This window comes from Rhinolophus sinicus, chromosome X, assembly GCF_036562045.2.
Source record: "Rhinolophus sinicus isolate RSC01 chromosome X, ASM3656204v1, whole genome shotgun sequence".
Classification (NCBI taxonomy): Eukaryota; Metazoa; Chordata; class Mammalia; order Chiroptera; family Rhinolophidae; genus Rhinolophus; species Rhinolophus sinicus.
Window position 1 is genome coordinate 36,342,050 of NC_133768.1, and position 26,160 is coordinate 36,368,209.

The 26,160-nt window shown below is 38.5% G+C and overlaps 1 protein-coding gene across 1 annotated transcript in view; it reads right to left on the reverse strand.

Moving 5' to 3' along the window:
- EFHC2 (EF-hand domain containing 2) overlaps positions 1–26,160 on the reverse strand; it is a 269,975-nt gene that overhangs the window by 132,822 nt on the left and 110,993 nt on the right. The window contains 5 exon segments of the mRNA XM_074323645.1: positions 12,003–12,174; positions 19,449–19,587; positions 19,978–20,091; positions 22,281–22,532; positions 25,356–25,579. Of these exon segments, the coding sequence (XP_074179746.1) occupies positions 12,003–12,174; positions 19,449–19,587; positions 19,978–20,091; positions 22,281–22,532; positions 25,356–25,579 (901 nt within the window).

Genomic DNA, 26,160 nt, shown 5'->3' on the forward strand with positions numbered 1-26,160 from the left:
AGGGCTACATACCTACCAAAACCCTCAAAAACGGATAAAGCTATAGTCTTATGGTTGGGAGAGATGGGAAGGCTTATTTTTATTGTGGGGAAAATTTTTTAAAGAGGAAAAAAATGACTGATGGAGTCAGCACATAGACAATATCTGAAACAAGTCAGAGATTAGGACTAAACTAAGAATTTTGGATGTTATATGGTTATGAATAGCACAAGTCTGGAATAATAGTCTTCCTAGTAGGAAGTCCACCTGTCTCTTCTATCTATCATTAAGACTAGAAGGGTGAATGTTTATTCTATGTACTCACTTATTTATTCCTTCCTTCGCTTACTGGACAAATATTTATTGAGCCCCAAGTATGTAGCAAGCACTATTCTACTCTGAGGGAAGCAATGAAACTAGTCCCTTTTCTCAAGGAGGGAGATCACAATGACATACACAAGTAATTGCCATACACTGTGATACATACAGGTTCTGTGGCAAGAAAAGTGAACTCCAGAAGTCAGACTTCCCTGGATTCAAATTCTAGTTCAACTAAATATCAGCTATGTGAGCTTGGGAAAGTTGTATAGTGTCTCTGAGCTTCAGTTTCCTCGTGTGAAGAATGGGTACAATAATATTATCTACTTTATGAAGTTGCTTTGAGGATTTAATGAGATCAAGTACTGTAAAGTAGTTAGCACATAATAACCATAAATTGCTTTTTATTATTAGTAATACTGTTATTATTAGAGGTGTGATCAGAAGAGCATTGTGGGCACACAGAGAACAAAATAACTAATTCAGCCTGATGCAGCAAGAAAGACATTATTCTGATTCTCCCAAGTCAGATTAGACAATCTGCCCAGCAGGCCACCACAGTGAATTTTTACCCAGACAATAAAGGTCTTCATTCCCTCACATGCTTTAATTTGAAACTATTTCCTCCAACGACTCATAATAGATCACTATTAACCTCATACAACAACTAGCACCCAGTACATTTTTAATAGAAATACATATTACCAATATATGTCATGTACAATTGCACATATCAATTCACAGTTTATTTATTTGCATTAAGAAGTTGTTCTTTGCATGCTTTGTGAGATCATCTTCCTTAGGTTCTCACAGTTTTAAAACCTTGGATTATTCAAACTCATGTATAAGTTGCCAGCTGAACGTACTAGTTACTATGGAATCAAGGTCACTGTGTGGAAGCTTGAGGTAAGTGGATTCCTGACACAGAATGAGGAGTGGACAGAAAGAAACAAAATTAGAGACATCTGTGCCTGTACCACCATCCTTCAGAGACAACAGCATGACAAGAACATGGAATGCTGTCTACACTCAGCTCTGTGGGCAAGTTGACGTGGTATAGACAGAAAGACAGACTAAGGTAACTACCCAAAAGGAACTGCTTTCCCCAGGTTCTAGAAGCAACACCCTGGATCATGTTTCATTTTGTTTACTTATAAGAAAAATTCCCTCTCCTTTTACAATAGGAACATTCTTTCTGCCCGCCTCTTTCAGGTTCCTGCCCTTAAAAACAGCAGTTAGTGAAAAGTATCCATCAGAAATTCTGCCCTGGCACTATACACAATAGCCAAGACATGGAAACAACTGAAATGCCCATCGGTAGATGACTAGATTAAGAAACTGTGGTACATTTATACAATGGAGTATTATGCAGTCGTAAAGAAGAAAGAAATCTTACCATTTGCAACAACATGGATGGACCTAGAGAACATTATGTTAAGTGAAATAAGTCCGACAGAGAAACACAAATATCATATGATCTCACTTATATGTGGAATCTAAAGAAAAGAATAAGTGAATGAACTAATCAGAAACAGTTTTGGAGACATAGAGGAAAAACTGAGGGTTGCTAGATGGGGGGGGATGAGGATAAGGGACAAGGTGAGGGGATTAGAAAACAGTCAGTAACCACAAGATGGCCACGGGGTTTTGAGAAATAATTTGGGGAATGTAATCAATAATGTTGTAAAGATTTTGTAGGGTATCCGATGGACACTTGTCTCGTTAGGGAGACCACCTCAGAGAAGATGTAGATGCCTGGACACCTAAAGCTGAACAATAATGAATGTCAACTACAAGTTTGTGTATGTATATATATATATATGTGTGTGTGTGTGTGTGTGTGTGTGTGTGTGTGTGTGTGTGTGTGTGTGTATGTATATACTTACAAGAAGTGGAGTACAGCATTAGGAATAAAGACAGTGGAAATGTAATGGCTCTGTGCGATGTCAGAGGGATAGTGGATGGCGGAGGGGGTCCACACAGTGTGAGGGATATAAATGATAAACGTCTAAGTATTACTTTGTCTTGTGCACCTGAAACTAATTTAAAAAAATAAAAGAAAAAAGAACTGGAAACAATCCAAATGTCCATCAACAAACAGATGGATAAACAAATTATGCTATATTCATATAATGGGTTATTGCTCAACAATGAAGAATGAACAACTGATACATGCAATAACTTGGAAAATTTTCAAAATAATAGTACTTACTATTTAAAAGAAGCCAGATAAAAATTTCTAACAAATGCAAACTCTAGTGACAGAAAGCAAACCAGTGATCGCCTGGAGGTAGAAAGGTGTGACAGAGCAGAATTATAAAAAAGCATGAGGAGAGTGGAGCATGTCAGACAAAGACAGATGCAGTGTGATTTCATTCCTATGTGGAACCTAAAGAACAAAATAAACAAACTCATAAAAAAAAAAATTCTGCCCTGGAACCTCCCTGTAAACACTGCTATCACAAGAGAGGATGATGGACTATGAGTTGGTGTCCCTCTTAGATGATTAAAATCAGTGGTTCTCAAACCATGGTGCACAATAGAAACCATGGAGGTATGGTGAAACAGAGTACCGGCCCCACCCCCAGGGTTTCTGCATCAGTAGGTCTGGGGTGCGGCACAAGAATTAGCATTTCTAACAAACGTGGGTGCCACATTTTCAGTAGCATTGATTCTAAAACTGAAAATCTAAAACTCTGAAGTCCTTAAAAATAAAGAATTATTTCTTGAAAGACAAAGGACATCATGTCACGGCAAAGGCAGCCTTTTAGACATTCCAGGCAACCTTTGTATTTTGACCATTTTCACAGTTATAGCAAAACTATGGTTCTCTCTACTTCAAAATGTTCTACAACAGCATCTGACCCACTAAATTTTATCCAATTCAAAATGCCGTCTTTTTCTTCTCCTTCTCCTGGTTTGACTACATGTTCCCTTTATCACATTTCTCCATTGGTTCTCCTGACCCTTTATTTCCCTCACACAGGACTTCAATGGTTTAGCCCACATCCTACTGAAGCATCTGTAACATTTTCCCACCACTTACCGCCCCGCCCCCGGCCCGACTTCTTTCCCTAGGGCCTGCTCACCTTGCAAAAGCAAAAAGTGGCCATGGACAGTGACCACATTGTATACCTGACTCAGTGGCAGATATTTCCTCCTATATAAAGGGTGCAAAAATCATATACACATTTTAAGGTAACATCTCTTAAAATGTGTATACATTTCTTTGGCACCCTGGTATATTAGGAATACTTTTGAAAGTCCATCTTTTGAAATTACATTCAGCCATGTGAGCAATATATGGTTACTGAACCCAACTAAACTTCTCAAATTAAAACCACAGTAATTGCACAGAAACAAACTCACAGACACAGAGAATATTTTGATGGTCGCCAGCTAGCAGGGGGGTAGGTGGGATAGGTGAAAAAGGGAAAGGGATTCAGAAGTACAAATTGGAGGACATCACCAAACTGGCGGCGAGAGGTGAGCCTCTGTAAATCTCCCCTGGAATTTACAACTAACCAAACAACTATAACTCCACAAAGGACTCCCTGCACAGCAGACAGGCAAGACGAAGAGGCCCACTACTGAATTCACCTACAGTTGGATGAACCCCGAGAGCGGGGAAGGAGGGAAGGGAGAACTGCAGAGACAGAGCTGCGCGGGCGCAGGACGCAGACCTAGCTCAGTGCTCCGAGCTCGCTGCATCCCGGAACTACCACAACTGCAGGAGAGGGAAGAACTCGGACAGCTAGGGCTACATGTATGGCCCACAGGGCTGAGGGGACAGCATATAACACGGCTGAACCCAACGCTCAAGGCAGAGACCTCTGAGGAAAAACTGAGGGAAGAAGGCTGAAAACGGGTTTAAGCCCTCACTGCCACAGAGAATGGAAGCCTTAGGCACTGAAACTAGCCGCCCCCTCCTTACCCTCCCAGACCTCGCCCTGCCCCCACCTGCCTGGTGCTAGAAGCAGAACAGTAGCAGTGTCAGATCAAAACAACAGAATATTTGCTGTTCTGAGAACAGTGGACTGCAGACACAAATTCACAGCCCAACTAGTTCCAGCAAAGGGGAGAGATCTGTGGAAGAAGGACCAGCTGCGGTGGTGGTCCCTGCCATTGCTCTGGGCCACCTCTCACAATTCACCCCACCCCTGGCTCCACCTATCTGGGCGGATCCCTGCAGGAGTAAACAGAACTGCTGAAACATACGGGCTCTGAATCTGGTGCAGGAAGAACTTTGGAACTTAAAAAGCTCTCCGCATACCCACACGGACACTGCGCCCTGTGACCCAGGCGAACTATTAACAGAGGAAAAGCCCGTCTCCCAGGGAATCACCCCACTGTGTGAGAAGCTGGAATAGTGCAGAGAAAACACAGCACTACTGTGTGAGAGAGAAAGAAAGACTGCAGTCTTAGAGAAAATAACACATTCCACCAAAAAGTACTGGAAAACAAAAGACAGACCTCTTCCTATCAAACTGTTGCAGAAGCCACTCCTGCAAATGTCTAAGAGGAGAAATAATAAATCAGTAATTGCCATCAATAAAAAAGGCAACAAGACAGCTCAGAAAGAAAGTGCAAAGTCTCCAGAAAAGGAACTTAAAGACACGGAAATATGTGACTTAAATGACAGAGAATTCAAGATTGCAGTCCTGAAAAACTCAACTAGATGCAACAAAACACAGAAAGGGAGTTTAATGAAGTCAGAAACACAGTCAAAGAACAACATGAACATTTTACCAAATAGATTGAAATCTTAAAATGGAACCAAATAGAATTTCTGGAGATTAAGAACTCAATAAAAGAAATGAAGAACAAAATGGCCAGCTTAGGTAGTAGAGTGGACCACATGGAGGAAAGCATCAGTGACATGGAAGGTAGAAACCTGGAAATTATACAGATGGACGAAGAAAGAGACTTGAGACTTAAAAGAAATGAAAGAACTCTACAAGAACTTTCTGACTCCATCAGAAAGAGCAATATAAGAATAATGGGCATACCAGAAGGAGAAGAAAGAGAGAGGGAAACAGAGAATATATTCAAACAAATTGTCGATGAGAATTTCCCAAACTTGTGGAGAGAACTGGATCCTCGAATCCAAGAAGCAAATAGAACACCTAATTACCTCAATCCCAACAGGCCTTCTCCAAGGCACATTGTATTGAAGCTGTCTAAAATCAAAGACAAAGAAAGAATCCTCAAGGCAGCCAGGGAAAAGAAGACGGTAACCTACAAAGGAAAGCCCATTAGATTATCATCAGATTTTTCAGCAGAAACTCTACAAGCCAGGAGGGAGTGGAACCAAATATTCAAACTATTGAAAGAGAGAAATTATGAGCCAAGAATAATATATCCAGCAAAGATATCCTTTAGATATGAAGGAGGAATAAAGACCTTTCCAGACATACAGAAGCTGAGGGAATTTTCTAATACACGACCTGCAATACAAGAAATACTAAAGGAGGCTATTCGACCACCATCAACAGGGACAATTTGTGGCAACCAAAATATAAAAAAGGGGAGAGTAAAGGCCTGAACCGGAATATGGGAATGGAGAAAGTAAGCGTGCTGAAGAAAATGGAATACTCTAAATATCAAACTTTCTTTTACATAAACTTAAGGGTAACCACTCAAAAAAAAAAATCCAGAACTGAAATATATACTGTAATAAAAGAAGAAACAGAGGGAAACATCATAGAATACCACCACACAGAAATAATAGACAACAAAAAATGGCAAAGAAACAATGGAGACACAGCCTTACCAGAAAACTAAAGATAGAATGACAGGAAATCCTCACATATCAATAATCACCCTAAATGTAAATGGACTGAACTCACCAATAAAAGGCACAGAGTAGCAGATTGGATCAAAAAACTAAACCCAACCATATGCTGTCTCCAAGAGACACATCTCAGCTACAAGGACAAGCATAGACTCAAAGTGAAAGGGTGGAAATTGACACTCCAAGCAAATGGTACCCAGAGAAAATCAGGTGTAGCCATAATGATATCAGATGAAACAGACTTCAGGGTGAAAAAGGTAACAAGAGACAAAGATGGACATTTCATAATGGTAAAGGGGACTATACAACAAGAAGACATAACAGTCATCAATATTTATGCCCCCAATCAGGGAGCACAGAAATATACCAAGCAACTACTAACAGAACTAAAGGGAGAAATTGACCAAAACACAATTATACTAGGGGACTTAAATACATCATTGACAGCTATGGATAGATCATCCAAACAGAAAATAAATAACGAAATAGCAGCCCTAAATGACACATTAGATGAAATGGACATAATTGACATTTATAGAGCACTTCATCCTAAAACATCAGACTATACAATTTTTTCCAGTGTACATGGAACATTCTCAAGGATAGACCATATATTGGGACATAAAAGAAGCCTCAGCAAACTTAAGAAGATTGAAATCATACCAATCATATTCTCTGATCACAAGGCTTTGAAATTGAGTATCAAATGCAAAAAGAAAGTAGGAAAAAACCACAAATACATAGAGATTAAACAAGATACTTTTAAAGAATGACCAGGTCAAAGAAGAAATTAGAGGAGAGATCAAAAGATACATAGAAACAAATGACAATGAAAATACATCCTACCAAAATTTTTGGGATGCAGCGAAAGCAGTTTTAAGAGGGAAATTTATATCATTACAGGCCTATCTCAAGAAACAAGAAAAATCCCAAATAAATAACCTCATGTTACACCTTAAAGAACTAGAAAAAGAAGAACAAGTGAAACCCAAGGTCAGCAGAAGAAAGGAAATAACAAAAATCAGAGCAGAACTAAATGAAATAGAGAACAAAAAGACAATAGAAAAATTAATGTGACAAAGAGCTGGTTCTTTGAAAAGATTAACAAAATTGACAAACCCTTGGCTAGACTCACTAAGATAAAAAGAGAGAAGACACTAATTAACAAAATCAGAAATGAAAAAAGGGAAGTTAGCACGGACACCACAGAAATACAAGGGATCATCCAGGAATACTCTGAAGACTATATGCCACCAAATTCAATAACCTAGAAGAAATGGACAATTTCCTGGAAACATATAGCCTTCCAAGGCTGAACCATGTAGAACTGGAAAATCTAAACAGACCGATCACCAGTAACGAAATTGAATCAGTCATCCAAAAACTTCCCAAAAGCAAAAGTCCGGGTCCCGATGGCTTCACTAGTGAATTCTACCAAACCTTCAAAGAGGATGTAATACCAATCCTCCTCAAACTCTTCCAAAAAATGGAAAAAGAGACAGTACTCCCTAACTCATTTTATGTGGCCAATATTACCTGATACCAAAACCTGGCAAAAACAACACGAGACAAGAAAACTACACACAAATATCTCTCATGAACACAGATGCAAAAATCCTAAACAAAATTCTAGCAAATCGAATACAACAATGCATTAAAAAGATTATTCATCATGACCAAGTGGGGTTCATCCCCGGGGCACAAGGATGGTTCAACATCCGCAAATCCATCAATGTGATACATCACATAAACAAAATAAAGGACAAAAATCATATGATTATATCAATTGATGCAGAAAAGCATTTGACAAGATACAACATCCATTTATGATTAAAACACTTAATAAAATAGGTATAGAAGGAAAATACCTTAACATAATAAAGGCCATATATGACAAGCCCTCAGCTAATCTCATAATTAATGGTGAAAAACTGAAGCCCTTTGCTCTATGTTCAGGAACACGACAGGGCTGTCCCCTATCACCTCTGCTTTTCAACATAGTGTTGGAAGTCCTTGCCAGAGCAATCAGGCAAGAGAAAGAAATAAAAGGCATCCAAATTGGGAATGAAGAAGTTAAATTATCACTCTTTGCAGATGACATGATGCTATATATAGAAAACCCTAAAGACTCCACCAAAAAGCTATTAGAAACAATCAACGAATACAGTAAAGTTGCTAGCTACAAAATCAACGTACAAAAGTCCATTGCATTCCTATATACTAACAATGAAATCTCAGAAAAAGAAATACAAAAAACAATTCCTTTTGCAATTGCAGCAAAAAGAATAAAATACCTAGGAATAAACTTAACCAAGGATGTGAAAGACCTATATGCTGAAAACTATAAGACATTTTTGAAAGAAATTGAAGAAGACACAAAGAAATGGAAAGATATTCCATGCTCATGGATTGGAAGAATCAACGTAGTTAAAATGGCCATATTACCCAAAGCAATGACAGATTTAATGCAATCCCCATCAAAATCCCAATGGCAGTTTTTAAAGAAATAGAACAAAAAATCATCAGATTTGTTTGGAACCACAAAAGACCACGAATAGCCAAAGCAATCTTAAGAAAAAAGAACAATACTGGAGGTACCACACTCCCTGACTTTAGCTTGTACTACAGGGCTACAGTAATCAAAACAGTGTGTTATTGGCAGAAAACAGACACATAGACCAATGGAACAGAATTGAGAACCCAGAAATAAAACCACATAAATATGGACAGATAATTTTTGAGAAAGAAGGCAAAAACATACAATGGAGGAAAGACAGCCGCTTCAAGAAATGGTGCTGGGAGAATTGGATAGCCACGTGCAAAAGAGTGAAACTGGACTGCTATCTGTCACCATGTACCAAAATTAATTCAAAATGGATCAGACTTAAGCATAAGACCTGAAACAATAAACTGCATAGAAGAAAACATAGGTACTAAACTTATGGACCTTGGGTTCAAAGAGCATTTTATGAATTTGACTCCAAAGGCAATGAAAGTAAAAGCTAAAGTAAACGAATGGGACTATATGAAACTTAAAAGCTTCTGCACCGCAAAAGAAAGCATTGACAAAATAAAGAGGGAACCAACTGAATGGGAGAAGATTTTTGCAAACAGTGCCTCCGATAAGGGGCTAATATCCAAAATGTAGAAGGAACTCATGCAACTCAACAACAACAACAAAAAACAACCCAATTGAGAAATGGGCAGAGGACCTGAAGAGACATTTCTCCAAAGAGGACACACAAATGGCAAATAGACATATGAAAAAATGTTCAACATCACTAATCATCAGAGAATTGCAAATCAAAACCACAATGAGATATCACCTCACCCCAGTCAGAATGGCTATCATCAACAAGACAAATAGTAACAAGTGTTGGAGCGGCTGTGGAGAAAAAGGAACCCTCATACACTGTTGGTGGACATGCAGACTGGTGTAGCCATTATGGAAGGCAGTGTGGAGGTTCCTCAAAAAATTACGAATAAAGTACCATATGACCCAGCAATCCCTCTCCTGGGTATGTACCCAAAAAATCTGAAAACATTTATACATAAAGACACGTGTGCTCCAATGTTCACTGCAGCTTTGTTTACGGTGGCCAAGACATGGAAACAACCAAAATGTCCTTCGATAGATGAATGGATAAAGAAGTTGTGGTATATATACACAATGGAATACTATTCGGTAAGAAAAGATGATATAGGAACATTTGTGACAACATGGATGGATCTTGAGAGTAATGCTAAGCGAAATAAGTCAGACAGAAAAGCAGAGAACCACATGATTTCACTGATATGTGGTATATAAACCAAAAACAACAAAAGAACAAGACAAACAAATGAGAAACAAAAACTCATAGACACAGACAATAGTTTAGTGGTTACCAGAGTGTAAGGGGGGTGGGGGGTGGGAGATGAGGGTAAGGGGGATCGAATATATGGTGATGGAAGGAGAACTGACTCTGGGTGGTGAACACACAATGGGATTTATAGATGATGTAATACAGAATTGTACACCTGAAATCTATGTAATTTTACTAACTGTCACCCCAATAAATAAATAAATAAGTACAAACTGTCAGTTATAAAAATAGCCACAGGGATGTAAAGTACAGCATAGGGAATATAGTCAATAATATTGTAATAGCTATGTACGGTATCAGAGGGGATGACTACTTCGTAAGTTGTATAAATGTCTAATCACTATATTGTACACTTGAAACTAATATTGTATGTCAACTGTAATTGAAAAAAAACAACTACATTAATGGCCAAATAACATTCTGAAAAACACTTATAAATCACTGAAGCCTCTAATGCCAGGAGTAGGCAAACTACAACCTATGGGCCAAATACAGCAGGCCACCTATTTTTGTATGGTTTGTGAGCTAAGAATGGCTTTTCCATTTTTAAATCATTGGAAAAAAATCAAAAGAATATTTTGTGATTGTAAGAATTATATGAAATTCAAATGTCAGTGTCCATAAACAAAGTTTATTGGAACATAGTCACACATTTGTTTATGGACTATCTGTGACTGCTTTCACACTACAACAGCAGAGTTGAGTGGCTGTGACAGAGGCCATATGGCCTACAAAGCCAAAAATATTTACTATCTGACCCTTTAAGAAAAAGTTTGCTGACCCCTACTCTATACTATTTCCCAGGGACCAACTTGAGGAGATATATACATAATTAATTGCAACAGAAACAAACTCATATATATTGACTGCTTGGCAATCCCACTGACTATTATGACTTTAGTTGCTTCCAGATGACACTTATTATTAAAATAACCACTCAATGGCAAAGACGTGTAGTAAAGGGAAACCCTGTGCACTGTTGGTGGGAATGTAAGTTGGTGCAGGCACTACGGAAAACAGTATGGAGGTTCCTAAAAAATTTTTTAAAAATAGAACATATGATACAGCAATCCCACTTCTGGGTATATATTTGAAGGAAATGACATCGTTGTCACAAAGGGATACCTGCACCCCCATGTTCATAGCAGCATTATTTGCAATAGCCAAGACATGGAAACAACCTAAGTGTCCCCTGACAGATGAACGGATAAAGAAAATGTGGTGTATATATACACAATGGAATGCTATTCAGCCATAAAAAAGAAATCCTTACATTTATGACAACATGGATGAAACTTAAGGGCATTATGCTAAATGAATAAGTCAGACAGAGAAACTAATACTGTATGATCTCACTTATATGTGGAATCTAAAAAAACCAAACTTAAAGAAATAGACATCAGAGCGATGGTTGCCAGAGGCAGGGAGTGGGGGATGGAGGAATTAGATGAAGGTATTCAAAAGGTATAAACTTCCAGGTATAAGATAAATAAATTCTAGGATGCAATGTACAACATGGTGGCTATAGTTAACAATACTGTACAATATATTTAAAAATTGCAAAGACAGTAAATCTTTATAAAGTTTTCATCACAAGGAAAAACTGTAACTATGTGAGGTGATGGATGTTAACTAATCTTAGTGTGGTGATCATTTATGTATGTGTGTGTATGTATATATATATGCATGTATGTGTGTGTGTGTGTGTGTGTGTGTGTGTATATGTGTGTGTGTGTGTGTGTATATATATATATATATATATATATATATATATCAAGCCATTACATTACACACCTTAAACTTACACAATGTTATATGTCAATTATATCTTGGCTAAACTGGGAAAAATAAAATAAATAAAGTAACCTTTCAAGTAAAAACCTATTAATACTTGCACATTGAACAACTTCATTTAAAAGCTGTAACAACATGTCCATACATTTGAAATTAGATGAGCTGAGTGTCATTTATTTTGTCATGAGGACTGTATTATAAATCTTGACCACATCTGGGAAAGATTAGACCAAAATCATGGTTCCCTCAAGCACCTGTCTTTTTCCATGAATTTCCTGATGTCCTTCAGATGAGGACAAGGTTTGGGCAGGAGGCCTATACAAGAGCAGAGAGAATCCTCTTCAGAACCAAAGCCGGTATAAGGTGGAAATTTCCTTTCTACTTTTGGAGGAGGTGGAGCCTTGTATGAAATAGAGGTAAAGTTCTCTAGAACAAAACAAAAGCAAATGAAACATCAATATTTTTTTGTCCTGCTTATGGCTGTTTTGAAAAGTTTGTTATGTTTTCAAGATGAACATGGAGATCTTTGTAGACTATTTTAAACTCTTTCAAACAAAACACAGCAAAATCCTATGAGGGTAAGTTTCAATCATGTTTACAAAAACCACAGAACTCACTCAATAATCGTCATTGGTTCAAAAGACAAAAAAAACAAAAGAAACTGTCGAATAAGTAAACATTTATCTTTTGTCATCACATCCCATTTCTGAATATTTTTTGTTCGTCTCTGATTTTTCCAATGATATGAAAATTCAAACTTAGAACTTTATGCCACCCATTCCATATATTAACCTGTACTTCAGCCCTTTCCTATCTTTAGTCAACAGTCACTAATAAAATTCCTTTCCAAACAGGAATGACTCCTGACTCTTTTGCCTTTATCATCCCTGTCCACTGTCCCCTCCTCCTGTGGCCACTTTTGAAGACCTCTCCCTTTCCTCCAACTCAACTTTAGGCCATGGTACTTCACTATCTAGTTAAAAAACAAAAACAAAACTTTTTGTCACCAATCAGTGCTTCGGGTTGCTCTGCCCAAGAAAAGACTGCAATTGTACTAAAATGTGATGAAGCAAAAAAATGAAAATAAAACCAAAACAAAACAAACAAATAAAACTTTTAAAATCGCCACAGCCTACTCTCTCAAAAGGAGTGTTAAATGGTAAATACTGTTGGTTTTCTTTATTTACTTATCATCTGTGAGGAAGGAGAAATGGAGAGAGAGCTGCAGACATACTTGTAATAGCCTATGAGCTTTTAGGTACTCATCTGTGAGGCTGTACAATCTCTGAGAAGCAAGTGTGCTCTCCACAGCAAATAACACACTGACTGGATAGATTCAAATCACTTGTTTGTCCCACAAAAAATGGCAAAGCAGACTCCAGAATCTTTCCCAAGACAAAACAAAACAAAACAATACAACCCAAGGAATCTAAATTTCTACTCCTTCCCCAAGCCTGAGTATCCATAGATATTGCTATTTGTGACTGAAAGGAATTCCAGAGTAGCAAAGATTTCCTTTTCCATTGTCAAAGTTCTAATAGACACTGTGTTTCCCCGAAAATAAGACCTAGCCGGACCATCAGCTCTAATGCGTCTTTTGGAACAAAAATTTATGTAAGACCAGTATATATTATATTATGTTATGTTATATTATTATACCCAGTCTTATAGTAAAATCAGACCGGGTCTTATATTAATTTTTGCTCCAAAAGATGCATTAGAGCTGATGGTCCGGCTAGGTCTTATTTTCGGGGAAACACGGTAGAAGAGTACAGACTTAGTGCACACCTCTCTAATTGAAAATGTGCATCAATTTGTCATCCAAGGCAACCTAACTCTTAAAATTGAGGGACTATTTTTTCTACTGATTGTTCAAAAGGTCAAGGGTTTGAGAATATTTCTTAACTGTGAAAACATTTTCAACTTTCACATTTCCTTAGACTTCCTAACATCCTGTATTTGAAATCCCCTCAAACATAATCCCCCAATGAGTACTGTTCCATCCTAACAGAAACTGCTCACAGAAGACATACTGGTAAAGAGAACGCCATCAGATATTTCTCACTGGCTCAACAAAAGGGGGCGGCCAGGCTGCCAGAAGAGAAGTGACTCATGAGCCTCTCCTATTGCTATCTTTGTGGCAACTAAGAAGCAGCTTTGGTAATAAAGAGGAAAGTTCAAATCTTGGATTTAGGCAGAATTGCAGTAGACCCTATCACTGCTAACTGTTACATGAAACCCGTCAGCAACTGGTACCTTTATTTCAGGGAAAGAATTATAGGGATGGCAGGGAGAACTCTGTGATTATTAGAAAATTGAGACATGATCAGTGTCTTCTTACAGGATACATGTATGTACAACTCTACATACTAATCTGAGTAGTTTAACCAAAAGAGGGCACATATTGAATCGCAAACTAATTAAGAATGCATTCTATACTTCCCTCTAAAATTATACGTTTTGTAACATAGTGTTGTTTTCTCAACTACATAATTTTTGCAAGTTTTAAGTAAAAAAGAACCAATTTAGAGTGTTCCTCTGCACCCACAGTGCCATCTAGTGTATAAAAGCCGATAAGTGTTCCATTCCATCATGTCTATTGTAACACCACATTCATCTTTTTTTTTTTTTAATTTATTTTTTAAATTTATTGGGGTGACATTTGTTAGTAAAATTACATAGATTTCAGGTGTACAATTCTGTATTACATCATCTATAAATCCCATTGTGTGTTCACCACCCAGAGTCAGTTCTCCTTCCATCACCATATATTTGATCCCCCTTACCCTCATCTCCCACCCCCCACCCCCCTTACCCTCTGGTAACCACTAAACTATTGTCTGTGCCTGAGTTTCTGTTTCACATTCATCTTTGAGGATACTCTAACTCAATATATTTTTCTGGGTAATTGCTTATATTCACAAAGCTTTGGATTTGCGCCTGAATAAGTTTCCTGTCTTTAGTTTTCCATCATCCCAGCACTCTGCATATTTCAAGTGTTAAAAAAATATTTGGTGAATAAATTAAAAAGTATACATTTTTGTACAAGGCACCTTCCCAAATATCTTCTTAAACTGGCACTGCTGGATTCTGAGACACGTCTTTCAAATAGTCTGATTCCTCGAATTCCAAGTGACTTGTGAAAATATATGTTGAATGTCTATCTACAATTATCTAGATTTCAACAAATTTACAGAGGTGATATATATTTAAAAGGAGTCTTAAAGGAGACACAGTGATTTGCTATTCACCATCTCAGTTGGAAAGAATGCTGGGAAAAGCCTTCAATTACCTCAAAATTTATCTTGTATGTTCTAGTAAGCCAGATATGGACTCAGGTTTTGGGAGGCCTGAGGCTTATATAATTTTGGGAGAAGCTCTTCAAGGCAAAGAATGCCAAATTATTGAGACAAAATTAGGCCCAAGGCTTTGGACTGGGGACCCTGCAAAAGAAGAACCCTAAAGCTTAATCTTCGTTAACTTTATGAACTTAAAGGTAAATCTACCTCTGCTTGTACCCAGTACCCAAGCTGAATGATTATGATGGGATGCTCATTTCTGGGTCAAATAATTAGTGAATCACATAATTTTCTAGCTCTAACTAGAAAAATCCTTAGAACTCATCTAATCCTCAATACTCTTCACAAATTTGCCTCTTTTTCCCTCATAGCCCTCTGCCTCACTACAATTTGGGTACATGTTTTGGTCAAGCAGTTGGAATGGAAATCTAAATGCTTTTCTTTTCACTGAATTCTTGCTTACACAGTGGATATATTTGAGTTCTCTGGGGAATTCTCTTGTGCCAATTTGGTCTACCTTTCCTGGGGAGGCTCAGCCGGGTTTGTAGCTTCTCTCTTCCTGGATATCAATTGCATCCAGGATAGTTCAGTTCAGAATGAAAACCAGTGACTTATTTAAACACCTACTAGGTGCAGGTCATTCTCGTAGACTTGGGAGCTCCAGAGTTGGGTAAGGAGTTTCTAGGCTGGAAGGGGAGCTGAGACCCACTGCATGTTACATGGTGTTATGAGGGTCGTAGAAGCAGGTGGGAGGAAAAAGAGGCAAATTTGTTAGGTCCATCGAGGCCATGTGGTGAGACTGGAAGTGATTTTCACCCTGTCACTGTACCTTGGGATGGCTAATTTGCTCAAATGGTCATTAAACATTCATCTTGGATGTCCTTCTTACACCAAGAATTCAGAGATGGTTAGAAATGACTCCACAAAATTAAAGGTGCTTTAAGTTTTTTGCTCATCCTTAATGTTAATACAGCCTAATAAATGTTCAAGGGCAATGGGAATGAATGGTGGTGTTACTGGTTTGGCTGTCCCAAGCACTAAGAATTGATAATAAGAAAGTCCACTCATAGACAAAGAAATAATAACCCAAGGAAGGAATTCTAGGTACAAACAGTTTACATTCACATCCCTTCAGTGAAAGAAACACCTGCTGCTGGAGCCCCTGGAGCCTTTTCCAACCTTCATGCTACAGAAAAGTCCAACAGGCCTCCATCTGCCGGTCTTTCATCCACATGAAATAATGAGGGAGTGACATGCTATAGCCTGGCAGGCAAGCCTGAGCCAGTGGGATGGCCAAGCTGCCTAGTGGAGGAGTCACACCGGACTGTTCTGTGGAAGAATTCTATGGAATCATCTTCTCCTTAGAACCTTAAATGCATGAAAGAATCTCATCTATTTAGGAGTCAGATTGGTTTTAAAGGGGGGTACAGATATTTCTTAGAATTCTATCAAGCCCTGTGCTTCTACATAAACCGAAAGCTTACTCATGTGCCTTTCTTGGGACTGCAGCCAACTCCTTCTCTTAGTCTGTCTGCCATTTTTTTCTCCCACAAAATATGTCGGGGAATCATTAGTTAAAAGAAGGTACTAAAGCACCAAGGTTATATACTGCATTAGAAATCTCCCGTTGGCTTCCTCTTAGGGAGGTCCCTAGCTGTGTTGTGGGCATTTGTCAGCTTCTTCCTATGTCACTGCAGAGTGGAGACACTACGTATTCTACTGACCACAATTATTGACAAGGGAGAATTGTGACTATAATTATTGGCGGGACTCTGTCCTGGTTCGGGCATCAAAAATACCAAAATATAATGTATAGAATTTGCTCAGTCTTATGAATTTTGGAACATGAATTATACATAAAATTAAAATATCAGAAGTAACTATCTAAGTAACATTAAGTGTATTAATTTAACCTTACCAAAAAGTTAAGGAAAGCAAATGTAAAGATTATCAGAGAGTATTTATTCACTCCCCGCCTACCCTACATCATTGATATAATTTCTAGTCATTAGCTGCATTAAGTACACTGTTGTTACTCAAGAACTGTTGTATAATAATAGCGTCTGCTAAATGGGATATTTTAACATATGTTATGAGAAATACAAAAAGTCAGCATGACTGTAAAATGCATCACAATTTTGCATTTGCATAATTTTCTGTTTAAATGCATAATGCTCATGTTATATTAGCTTTGGAGGCACAAACTACTTTTTTCTACAAAATACAGTAAGTCTATAGAGTGAACAAAAGAAGTGAGCAGGAAAAAAGCATTAGGGCTCAGCTGAAAAGAACTATAGGTCATGTGAAGCTGATACATTTGCCGAGTGCACCAGTGAATTCACGCTGCCTCTGAAAGACCCCTGCAAACCCATTAAGAGACGAACAATGAACCATGTCTCTCCAGCACTATATTCATTTTCCCAAACACAACCTTTAGTCTCAAAATCAAGCTGAGAGACAAACATCAACCAAATGTTGGACTTTATGTTTAAGGGACCATGTGATGTTTTAGAACCTTCACCATATCCTTTATGTCAAGATAATCTGTCAGTAGGACACAAATAAGTATTTTTGTGACTCATCTTTTATATGCTTCTTTTTTCAAACTTTCAAGTCTGCACTAAAGACTTATTGAATCTAAATAGGCATCTACATTTTTAAAGATCAAATTCTCCTCACAGTGATCTAAGGTTCACTAGCAGCTTCTTCTCAGCAGCCACCACCTGCACATTCCCAGCTGCCTCTTTCACAGAGTCCCCAAAACAAATATGCTCAACTGTGTCCACTAAAGAAGACCAATGATAGAAAATAAGAAGGGGCCACCAATATGGCCCCATAAGGCCCACAGATTGGTACTAATCTGGCAGGAAGATGCAGTGGAACAAATTCCCTTAATGAACCAAAGAGTGAAACTGAAAGGGTTTTGTTTTTTTTATTCCAACCCCTGGGTGCATTTGATGTGCTTTCTATCACATAGTAAAGGTTCCCAGGAGGCCAGGAACACTACACAATGGGGATACCAAGGCACAAAGCGGGCCTCCTCTCATCCTAGAGACAAAGCATCTTGTTTTTTAGAAAGCTGTGGCTGCTTCTGGCTTCCACCTCATCCCTCCGGGAAGTGCACTAACATGACTACTCAGTGGAGAAGTAAGCATCCCCTACTCCAGCTCCAAACTCCAATCTAGCAGGTCGGCAACTCTCACTGCCCCTACTTAGCCTAGCACCGGTGCCGTGTGTCAGGAGCCTGGGTTAGAAGGCCCAGGAATCGGGCAGAGATGGCTGGCAGGTTTAACAAATAAGGGGCTTCTTTCCCCCCAACCCTCGCCCCGTTTTTTAAGCCGTTGTTTCTCAGTCTAGTTGTGTAGGACACAGCTCCCTGTTCCACGCTGGTATTATCAACCTTGTGCTACCCCTGGCTGAGGCAGTCAGTCGCCAGTTGTCAGTCGGTCACCAGTTGTCGGTCAGCCGCTCACGGCAGCGCACAGCAGCTCACACTGACTTACGGCTGCTCATTGTAGCCCAGCTCCAGGGAGAGCCATTGTTCACAGTCTTAGCTGTAGAGGGCGCAGCTCACTGGCCCGTGTGGGAATTGACCCAGCGGCCTTCAGCGTTAGGAACACAGCACTCCAACTGCCTGAGCCACCCAGCCGCCCCCGGGGTTTGTTTCTCTGGCTTCATATCAGATCTTCCACCTGCTTCTACGACCCTCATAACACCATCTAACATGCAGTGGGTCTCAGCTCCCCTTCCAGCCTAGAAACTCCTTACCCAACTCTGGAGCTCCCAAGTCTATTAGAATGACCTGCACCTAGTAGGTGCTTAAATAAGTCACTGGTTTTCATTCTGAACTGAACTAACCTGGATGCAAACTGATATCTAGGAACAGAGAAGCTACAAACCCGGCTGAGCCTCCCCAGGAAAGGTAGACCAAATTGGCACAAGAGAATGCCCCAGAGAACTCAAATATATCCACTGTGTAAGCAAGAATTCAGTGAAAAGAAAAGCATTTAGATTTCCATTCCAACTGCTTGACCAAAACATGTACCCAAATTGTAGTGAGGCAGAGGGCTATGAGGGAAAACGGAAGCCTCTGGCATCTGGCAAACAAGTTCGAATCTTAGCTCACCCTTTACTCGCTGCATGACCTTCAACAAGTTAGCCCATTTTAAGCTTCAGTTTCTTCACCTCTAAAATGGAGATAATGGGCCTATCCTTCTTGAATTGTTGTTAGGAAGAAATAAGACAACAAATGCCTGACAGATAGCAAATGTTCAATAAATGATAGCTATAATGGTAGCTATTATGAGCTAAGCATTTGAAACTCAAAAGTAAAAATGTTAACTAGGGAACAAAGATTCTAAGTTTCAATATTATTTTCTAATTGACAGACATATCACTTACCAATTCCATATTTATTCTTATAATAAGTCTTCGTAAATTCATCACAGTCACAAAGGAGCACTTTCCTTCCCCACACATTGATGGTGGTTCCTAAGGACAGGTCACTGTCTTTGTAAAACTCTTGTTCTAATTTTCCTAGCTAATAAAAAAGAAAGGAACACAGTGTTGGCACCGCAGATCCTCCAAAGACCTAACCCTTCCCAAAGCAAAAATGAAATTAAAAAAAACACAACCCTCAATTATATCATTTATAACCAAATTTTAAAAATCAAATCAAAAGACAACCAGTTGATACTAACATTTTAAAACATTCTTTTAGCAATGTACTGCTACCCAATAGCAATGTAATACATAATTTACATATGCACTTAAACATGTTTATTATTGATAAACAGCAATGCAATGCATACATTTATATATTCATCAATTTTATTCACAGCCTCACAAGAAAAGAATATGTAACTCACTCCACATTTCAGATTCCAGGGACATCATATTGGAAACAGTATTAAAACATGAGGTTTCTCACCTTGTATTTATCCAACAGGTAGCCATGCACTTGGTTCACTGCCAGGCCACCATACATATTGAGAACTATTTCATCCGTCATCTCGCCTGGTTGATAGACTCCAGGTGGGCCATACTGGAAAACAAAAGCAAAACAAGATGTGGTGGATAGCCTCTAAACACAAAGATGGACCTGTTGAGGGGCTCAAGAGGGAAATATGCATTATATGGCATTATATGGTTCTTCTCTGCCACCCACAGGGAAGACAAGACAACTTACGCCATACACCTCTTCCTGTACTTCCTCACCTGCTGCAGGCTGGTCTATACTCCACCCATCTGTTAAGGCCCTGATAAAGCCCCATCTTTCCCCATCCGATTGGCCTGTCCACAGTCCAAAGCTCCACAGCACCTACTGCAGGATTAAACCACTTTTTGTGGTTCTCTAATTGCTTCACCAGCAGTCATCTTTTTCCTCTTCACTCAACTACAAACAACCCTGAAGAAGAAACCATGCCTTGCCTACTCTTCTCTACTCCACATATCACCCTGCCTGATCCTGAGCTCAGGAGGCATTTGCTGGCTGAGAGAAGTAGTGCAGTGAGGTGGCAAGAACAGCCTCCAGCAGAGACTGTGGCCTGGAACAAGCCAGGGCACTCCTCAGTTCCATATGCACTAGAGGTGGTCCAAGCAGTTGCATGAGCTGCAGGAAATACTTCAACTTATAAATTGACAGTGATCAGTTTATCACATACAGATGAGAAATCTGAATCATCTCTGATACATGTGACATAAAATGTTAAGTTCAAACATGTGCATTTATAATGTGTGGGGCATAAGTAAGCCACGTAACATAGAAAAACAGGACATTTGGATGCAAACTCTCTCTACCACTTACTAGCTACAGGCCTTGGGGCCAGGAATCTACTCAAAACTTGAATTTGTCATCTATAGTAACAACAGTACTTATTCCTTGCTTTCTCAAAAGATATTGAGAATATCAGGGGAACACCCACAACTATTGTGTCTCTTCCCCATGAGCTCCTCAAAGCAGGACTTAATCCATTTTCTTTCTCACTATAATCCCAGAGCTGACACACAATTGACACTCAATAAATATTTGTTGAATTAATGAATAAATGAAGCAATTGATGAAAAGGTACATTGCAAAGTTCAGATGTGTCATTATTATTTTATATTCAGCCTATTTTTCAAAGCCATTCTAAAAACAGGCTTCCCTGGTACCTTCTGGCTACCTGCTATGCATACCCCAGAGCTCCCTCTGTGACAAATCCTGCCTACCTCCCCCAGCTATCCCCTCCCAGCAACACAGCAGGGCTTCTGGGGGTGGGCTCAGAGAATCTGGGAGAGCCTCCTGTGTAGACCATATAACCAGCAGTTGTTTGCATCAGAAATGGGAGTTTCAGTAACCCCTTCTATAGCACTAAAAATTAAGTTAAAAAATACTTGATCCAAGTAAGAAATAAAACATAACATGGAACTGTGAAAAAGCCTTTATATTTTTGTGTGTCCTTATAAATCTTTATAGGTCCTTTGATAGTATTTTTTGCTATGTTATTTTATTCTATTTTTATAGTTACCTCAGGATGGAGGCTGTGTTAACTGCATTTTAGAGATAAGGAAATACACTCAAAAAGGTTAAGTGACTTGCCCAAGATGATCCAGCTATGAAGTGCAGAACCACAAGTCTAACCCAGGTCTTCTGTCTCTGTGTCATTTCTGGCTGTACCCAAGTTATATTAGCTCTCAAATTGCCATAAATATGTATAGAAATCAATCTGACAACTCCTTTTTAATAGTAAATAAAATGCAAATGCTGTCACTGCCACTACCCAGTGGCTAGCTGGTGACTGGTGGCTACTCTCAGAAGAGTCACTCCTGTGCGTATGCATGTATGTTTGTGTGCACACTCAGAACCCAAACCAATATCATGGAATCTCCTCAGTAAGCTACAGAGGCCAGAGGCCAGTGCCCAATCCAAGGCCATGAGTCACTGCTAGAGAGTCAGTTACCTTCATAAGACTGATTGTGAACTCAATGATAAATAGATGCTTTCTCTTGCATCTGACTTTTTTCCTTTACTTGCCTTAAGCCCAGAATATTCCAACTCCAATTTGTCATATCCTCTGTATTACTTTCAAAGATATATATTAATATAGGGCACAAAATGAAAGTCTTCTAAACACTTGCACTAATATATGGTAACTGTTATCACATAGTCATAATACTTAACATTTCAGTAAGTGACTAGAGTCTTTCAGACTACAAGCAAACTGGGAAAATGGTTCTCTGTATACTGCTCACCTTGGGCAGCTTTCTCCTCTGGAGGAAAAATGGCATACCATCTCGGCCTGAGTTGTGTGGTAGCAATTCTTTGATTTCGATAGTATCATCAGACAGAAAATAATGCAAGATGAGCTCTCTACGGTTTCCGAACAATGAGGTTGAATTGTCCCACAGGCAGAAGAAACGCAAAACCTTCCCATCATATTCGAGGAACTGTTTCAGGGCGTTGGAGGGCCCATGGGGATGTAAGCGCTTTATGTAGTCTAGATTCTGAAAATGGAGCAAAGGTCAATAACAGTTGTGGTTTGGGTATAAGCACTTCTGGGATGCAAGCAATCAAAGAACATAAAGATACCTTTTCCATAGAATATTCTGATTTTTTTTTAAATTTCAACTAACAATATCCATATATATAGGCACATATAATGTTTTAACCTTAAAAATATAATTAAGTATTAGGAAGCCTGTCATATTAGAAATTATTTTAATACACTAAAATATATTTCTGTAATGTTTGTAAAGACTGATTTTCTCAAAGAACTAAAATTATTGTTTAAGAAAAGACAAAACTAATGTACGGTGACAAATTAGAACAGCAATTGCCCTTTGGAGGGAGATTGACTGGAAAGGGGGACAAGGGAACTTTCTGGGGTGATGGAAATATTCTGTATCTTGATTTTCATGCTGATTACTAAATTGTACACATTTTTTCAAAACTTGATCTGTATCCTTAAGATTTGTACATGAGTCTATGTTAATTATATCTCAACCAAAATAACTGTTTGTCTTTTCACTGAAAATTCATATTGGCATAGCCTTCTTATTCAGCCAAAGATTTTTGTGAAGGTAAAAGGGAAGAAATATATTTGTAGTTTATTTTGCTCAAAAGCTTTAGATACTGAGGATTTGAAAGGTCATAGAAACAGAAGCAGAGCTAATGGAAAACATCCCAATCAGCACAGAACCACTGCCTGGGCTCTGTCTTCCAACCCAGCAACCACGAGCTCTGCAGTCTTCTTAGTGCAACTCTTCTCTGTTTGCATGTTCTCAGCCCTTGGAGCAAAAGTACCCCCATTCTATCTGATGTAGCCAAATAGGATCATTATATAAGGAAGTGCTCAGTGGCAAGGGAGATTACATTGTGTTATGTAATCTGATTTGGAAATTCTCAAATTTGTTTATCTGTCCAGGGCAGTCTAGGTGCAGACTTGCCCCAACACAGTGGGAGACACGATGGCCTTCCAAAGGCTCTTCAGTCTTATCCTTGATCTCTAAATGAAGGAATGGGACTTCTACTTTCATCAATTGAAAAATATTTCTTTGGTATTATAACTCCTCTAAGAAATGCATTATTGATTACACACCATTGGGGCTATTTTCAGTTTACATTAAACTGTTTAATTTTAACTTTAAATTTCAAGACGGCAAACACTGGAGAAGTAAAAGTATTAAAATCAATATAAAAGCCTCATATTAAACTCCTAATTTTCCACAGATTTCTATATTTATTGAAGAGCTTTCTCCCTGAGGGAATAAATGCTAAAATGATTTTCCCAATCTAAAAGGAAATTACTTAAAACATTTCTTGGCTGTTCTTGGTATTTATTCTTGATTCCTGGCACAAAAGATTATTTTTATTATAAACCTAGGAAATTGCACAGTGCTCTATATATTTCATATAATGCATCATCATTCACAATCACCATCATAAAATACTAACTGTTAGTGAATGAGTGCAGCCATACGCAAAGGGTGGTAATTCATATGGATCCATTTCTTTTAGGTTCTCTCTGCTAGCTCTAAAAACTGTTTTTATCTAAGGCATTTGGAAAAATAAAAATGAACCCAAACCATAAATCTTCTTGCACACCAATACACACAGGTATAATGCCACAAGGATTTCACCTTAGATATTCCAGGATCAACAATATATATTTCTCGGGAAGGTTGTATGCCTACAACATTGAAGAATAATTCTGATGGGGCTAGGAGGCAGGAATGATCCTACATTCAGCTTTTAACAAGAGATCAAAACAAGGAGAATTTTATTCTCAATTTTATATTATCTTTCTGCAAAGAAATAAATTACAAATCTAGAAACAATAAAAATAAGATTAAACTTATCTATAGGATAGAAATGAGAATAGTTGTTATCACTTGGTGAGAAGAGGGATTGATTGGAAAAAGGACTGAGGGAACTTTCTGGAGGGGTGGTGACTGAAATGTTCTATATTTTGATTTGGGTGTGGATTACATGGGTATATGCATTTGTTAAGACTCACCCAACCGTATACTTAATTTCTGTGTATTTTACTATGTATAATCATACTTCAATAAAAAGAGAAAAACAAATGAGAATAATGAAAACCAGGGTACTAATGAAGAGATTTGAGTTCAAGTCCCAGCAAGAAGATTGGCTAGTTAGTGATCTTCCACATGACACTTGCCCTTTTGGGTGTTCAGATTCTTCTATAAAACATAAAATTTGGGCCAAGGGATAATTAAAAAAAAACTTTAGAAAGAAAATAATACTACTACTAACACTGATTCTTTCCTCCCTACACTAACTGGGGTCAGACTTTGAAAACAATCATCCTTTCATAATGGGGGTATATTGAAATCATACTCTTCTCACTCCTCCAGAACATCTCTGCATCTGATGCTACCATAAGGGGAACTGGGAGTCCCGCGAAAAAAAGAAAAAGGTAAAAGGTGTAGTGAGGGCTTGACTCACTAAATCAATAGTACAGAAGCAAAGATTTCTCCAGAGTTAGGCAACTAAATGGGAAAAGACAAGCCAGGTAAATGTGGGCCCAACTCTTTCGCTGTCAGTGACCACAAAACCGTCTGTGGGCTCTTAGAAATGGTCCTAAGTGGGCAGCTCACTGAGAACTCCTATGGTCTGGAAGGAAAACTCTCCATGGAGAGAAGTGAGGGCAGGGGCAGTGAATGAAGCCAAAAGAAGGCAACTCCAGTGACTATGGCCTCAAAAGTTCTCTCACATTTGCATCAGAAGTAACAGTACACTCTACTAACTTTCTGAAGGGGTTATCATTCTGAAGATAAAAACTCACAAATGTATCAACTTCTTACCTTTCTCCATATCTTCAGGTAAGGATCTTCTGGACATCGTCCTGGAGGGTTTAATTTGACTCCTATTTTCTTCAAAAAGTTTTTTGTGAATGCATCACAGTCATAAATCTTGAATGTTCAGCCATAAAAGACAATGTCTATGTTGATATTGAAATGATACACAGTATAAAACTGATCATCATGAGGAGGTGGAAGAGAAACCCGATGACGCCGGATAAAAGTCCCTATGGCATAAATAAAATAAAACTATTTCATCATGAGGCTAACAAGGAAGAAGTCACAGCACAACTCTAACAGCCCTGAATGCTTTCTGACAACAGTCACTTGGCAAAGAGCTGTTTCATGGAGACAGCATTAGTATGTTCAAACTCTGATGGTACCACAGGGAGCTGAGACTTCGGAGGTCAAGACTTATTTGACCAGACTTGCATGTTATTAGAGTTCCCTAAGTGGTACTGGGGAAGTACTTTAGTAACCCATAAATACTAGGATGGTAGGGAAGAAGGGCATAACAGAGTGACCTAATATGCCAGACATTGCTACCATGTATTTTCCCAGACAAACAGGAACACTTTCACACACCTACAACCAAGACTATTCTACACAGCAAGGCTATCATTGGAAATTGAAGGAGAAATAAAGAGCTTCCTGAACAAAAAAAAGCTAAAGCAGTTCATCACCACCAAACCAGTATTACAAGAAATGTTAAAGGGACTTCTTTAAGAAGAAGGGGGAAAATAAAGTACATAAATATGAATAATAAGATGGAAATAACTATGTACCTATCAGTAATCACTTTAAATAT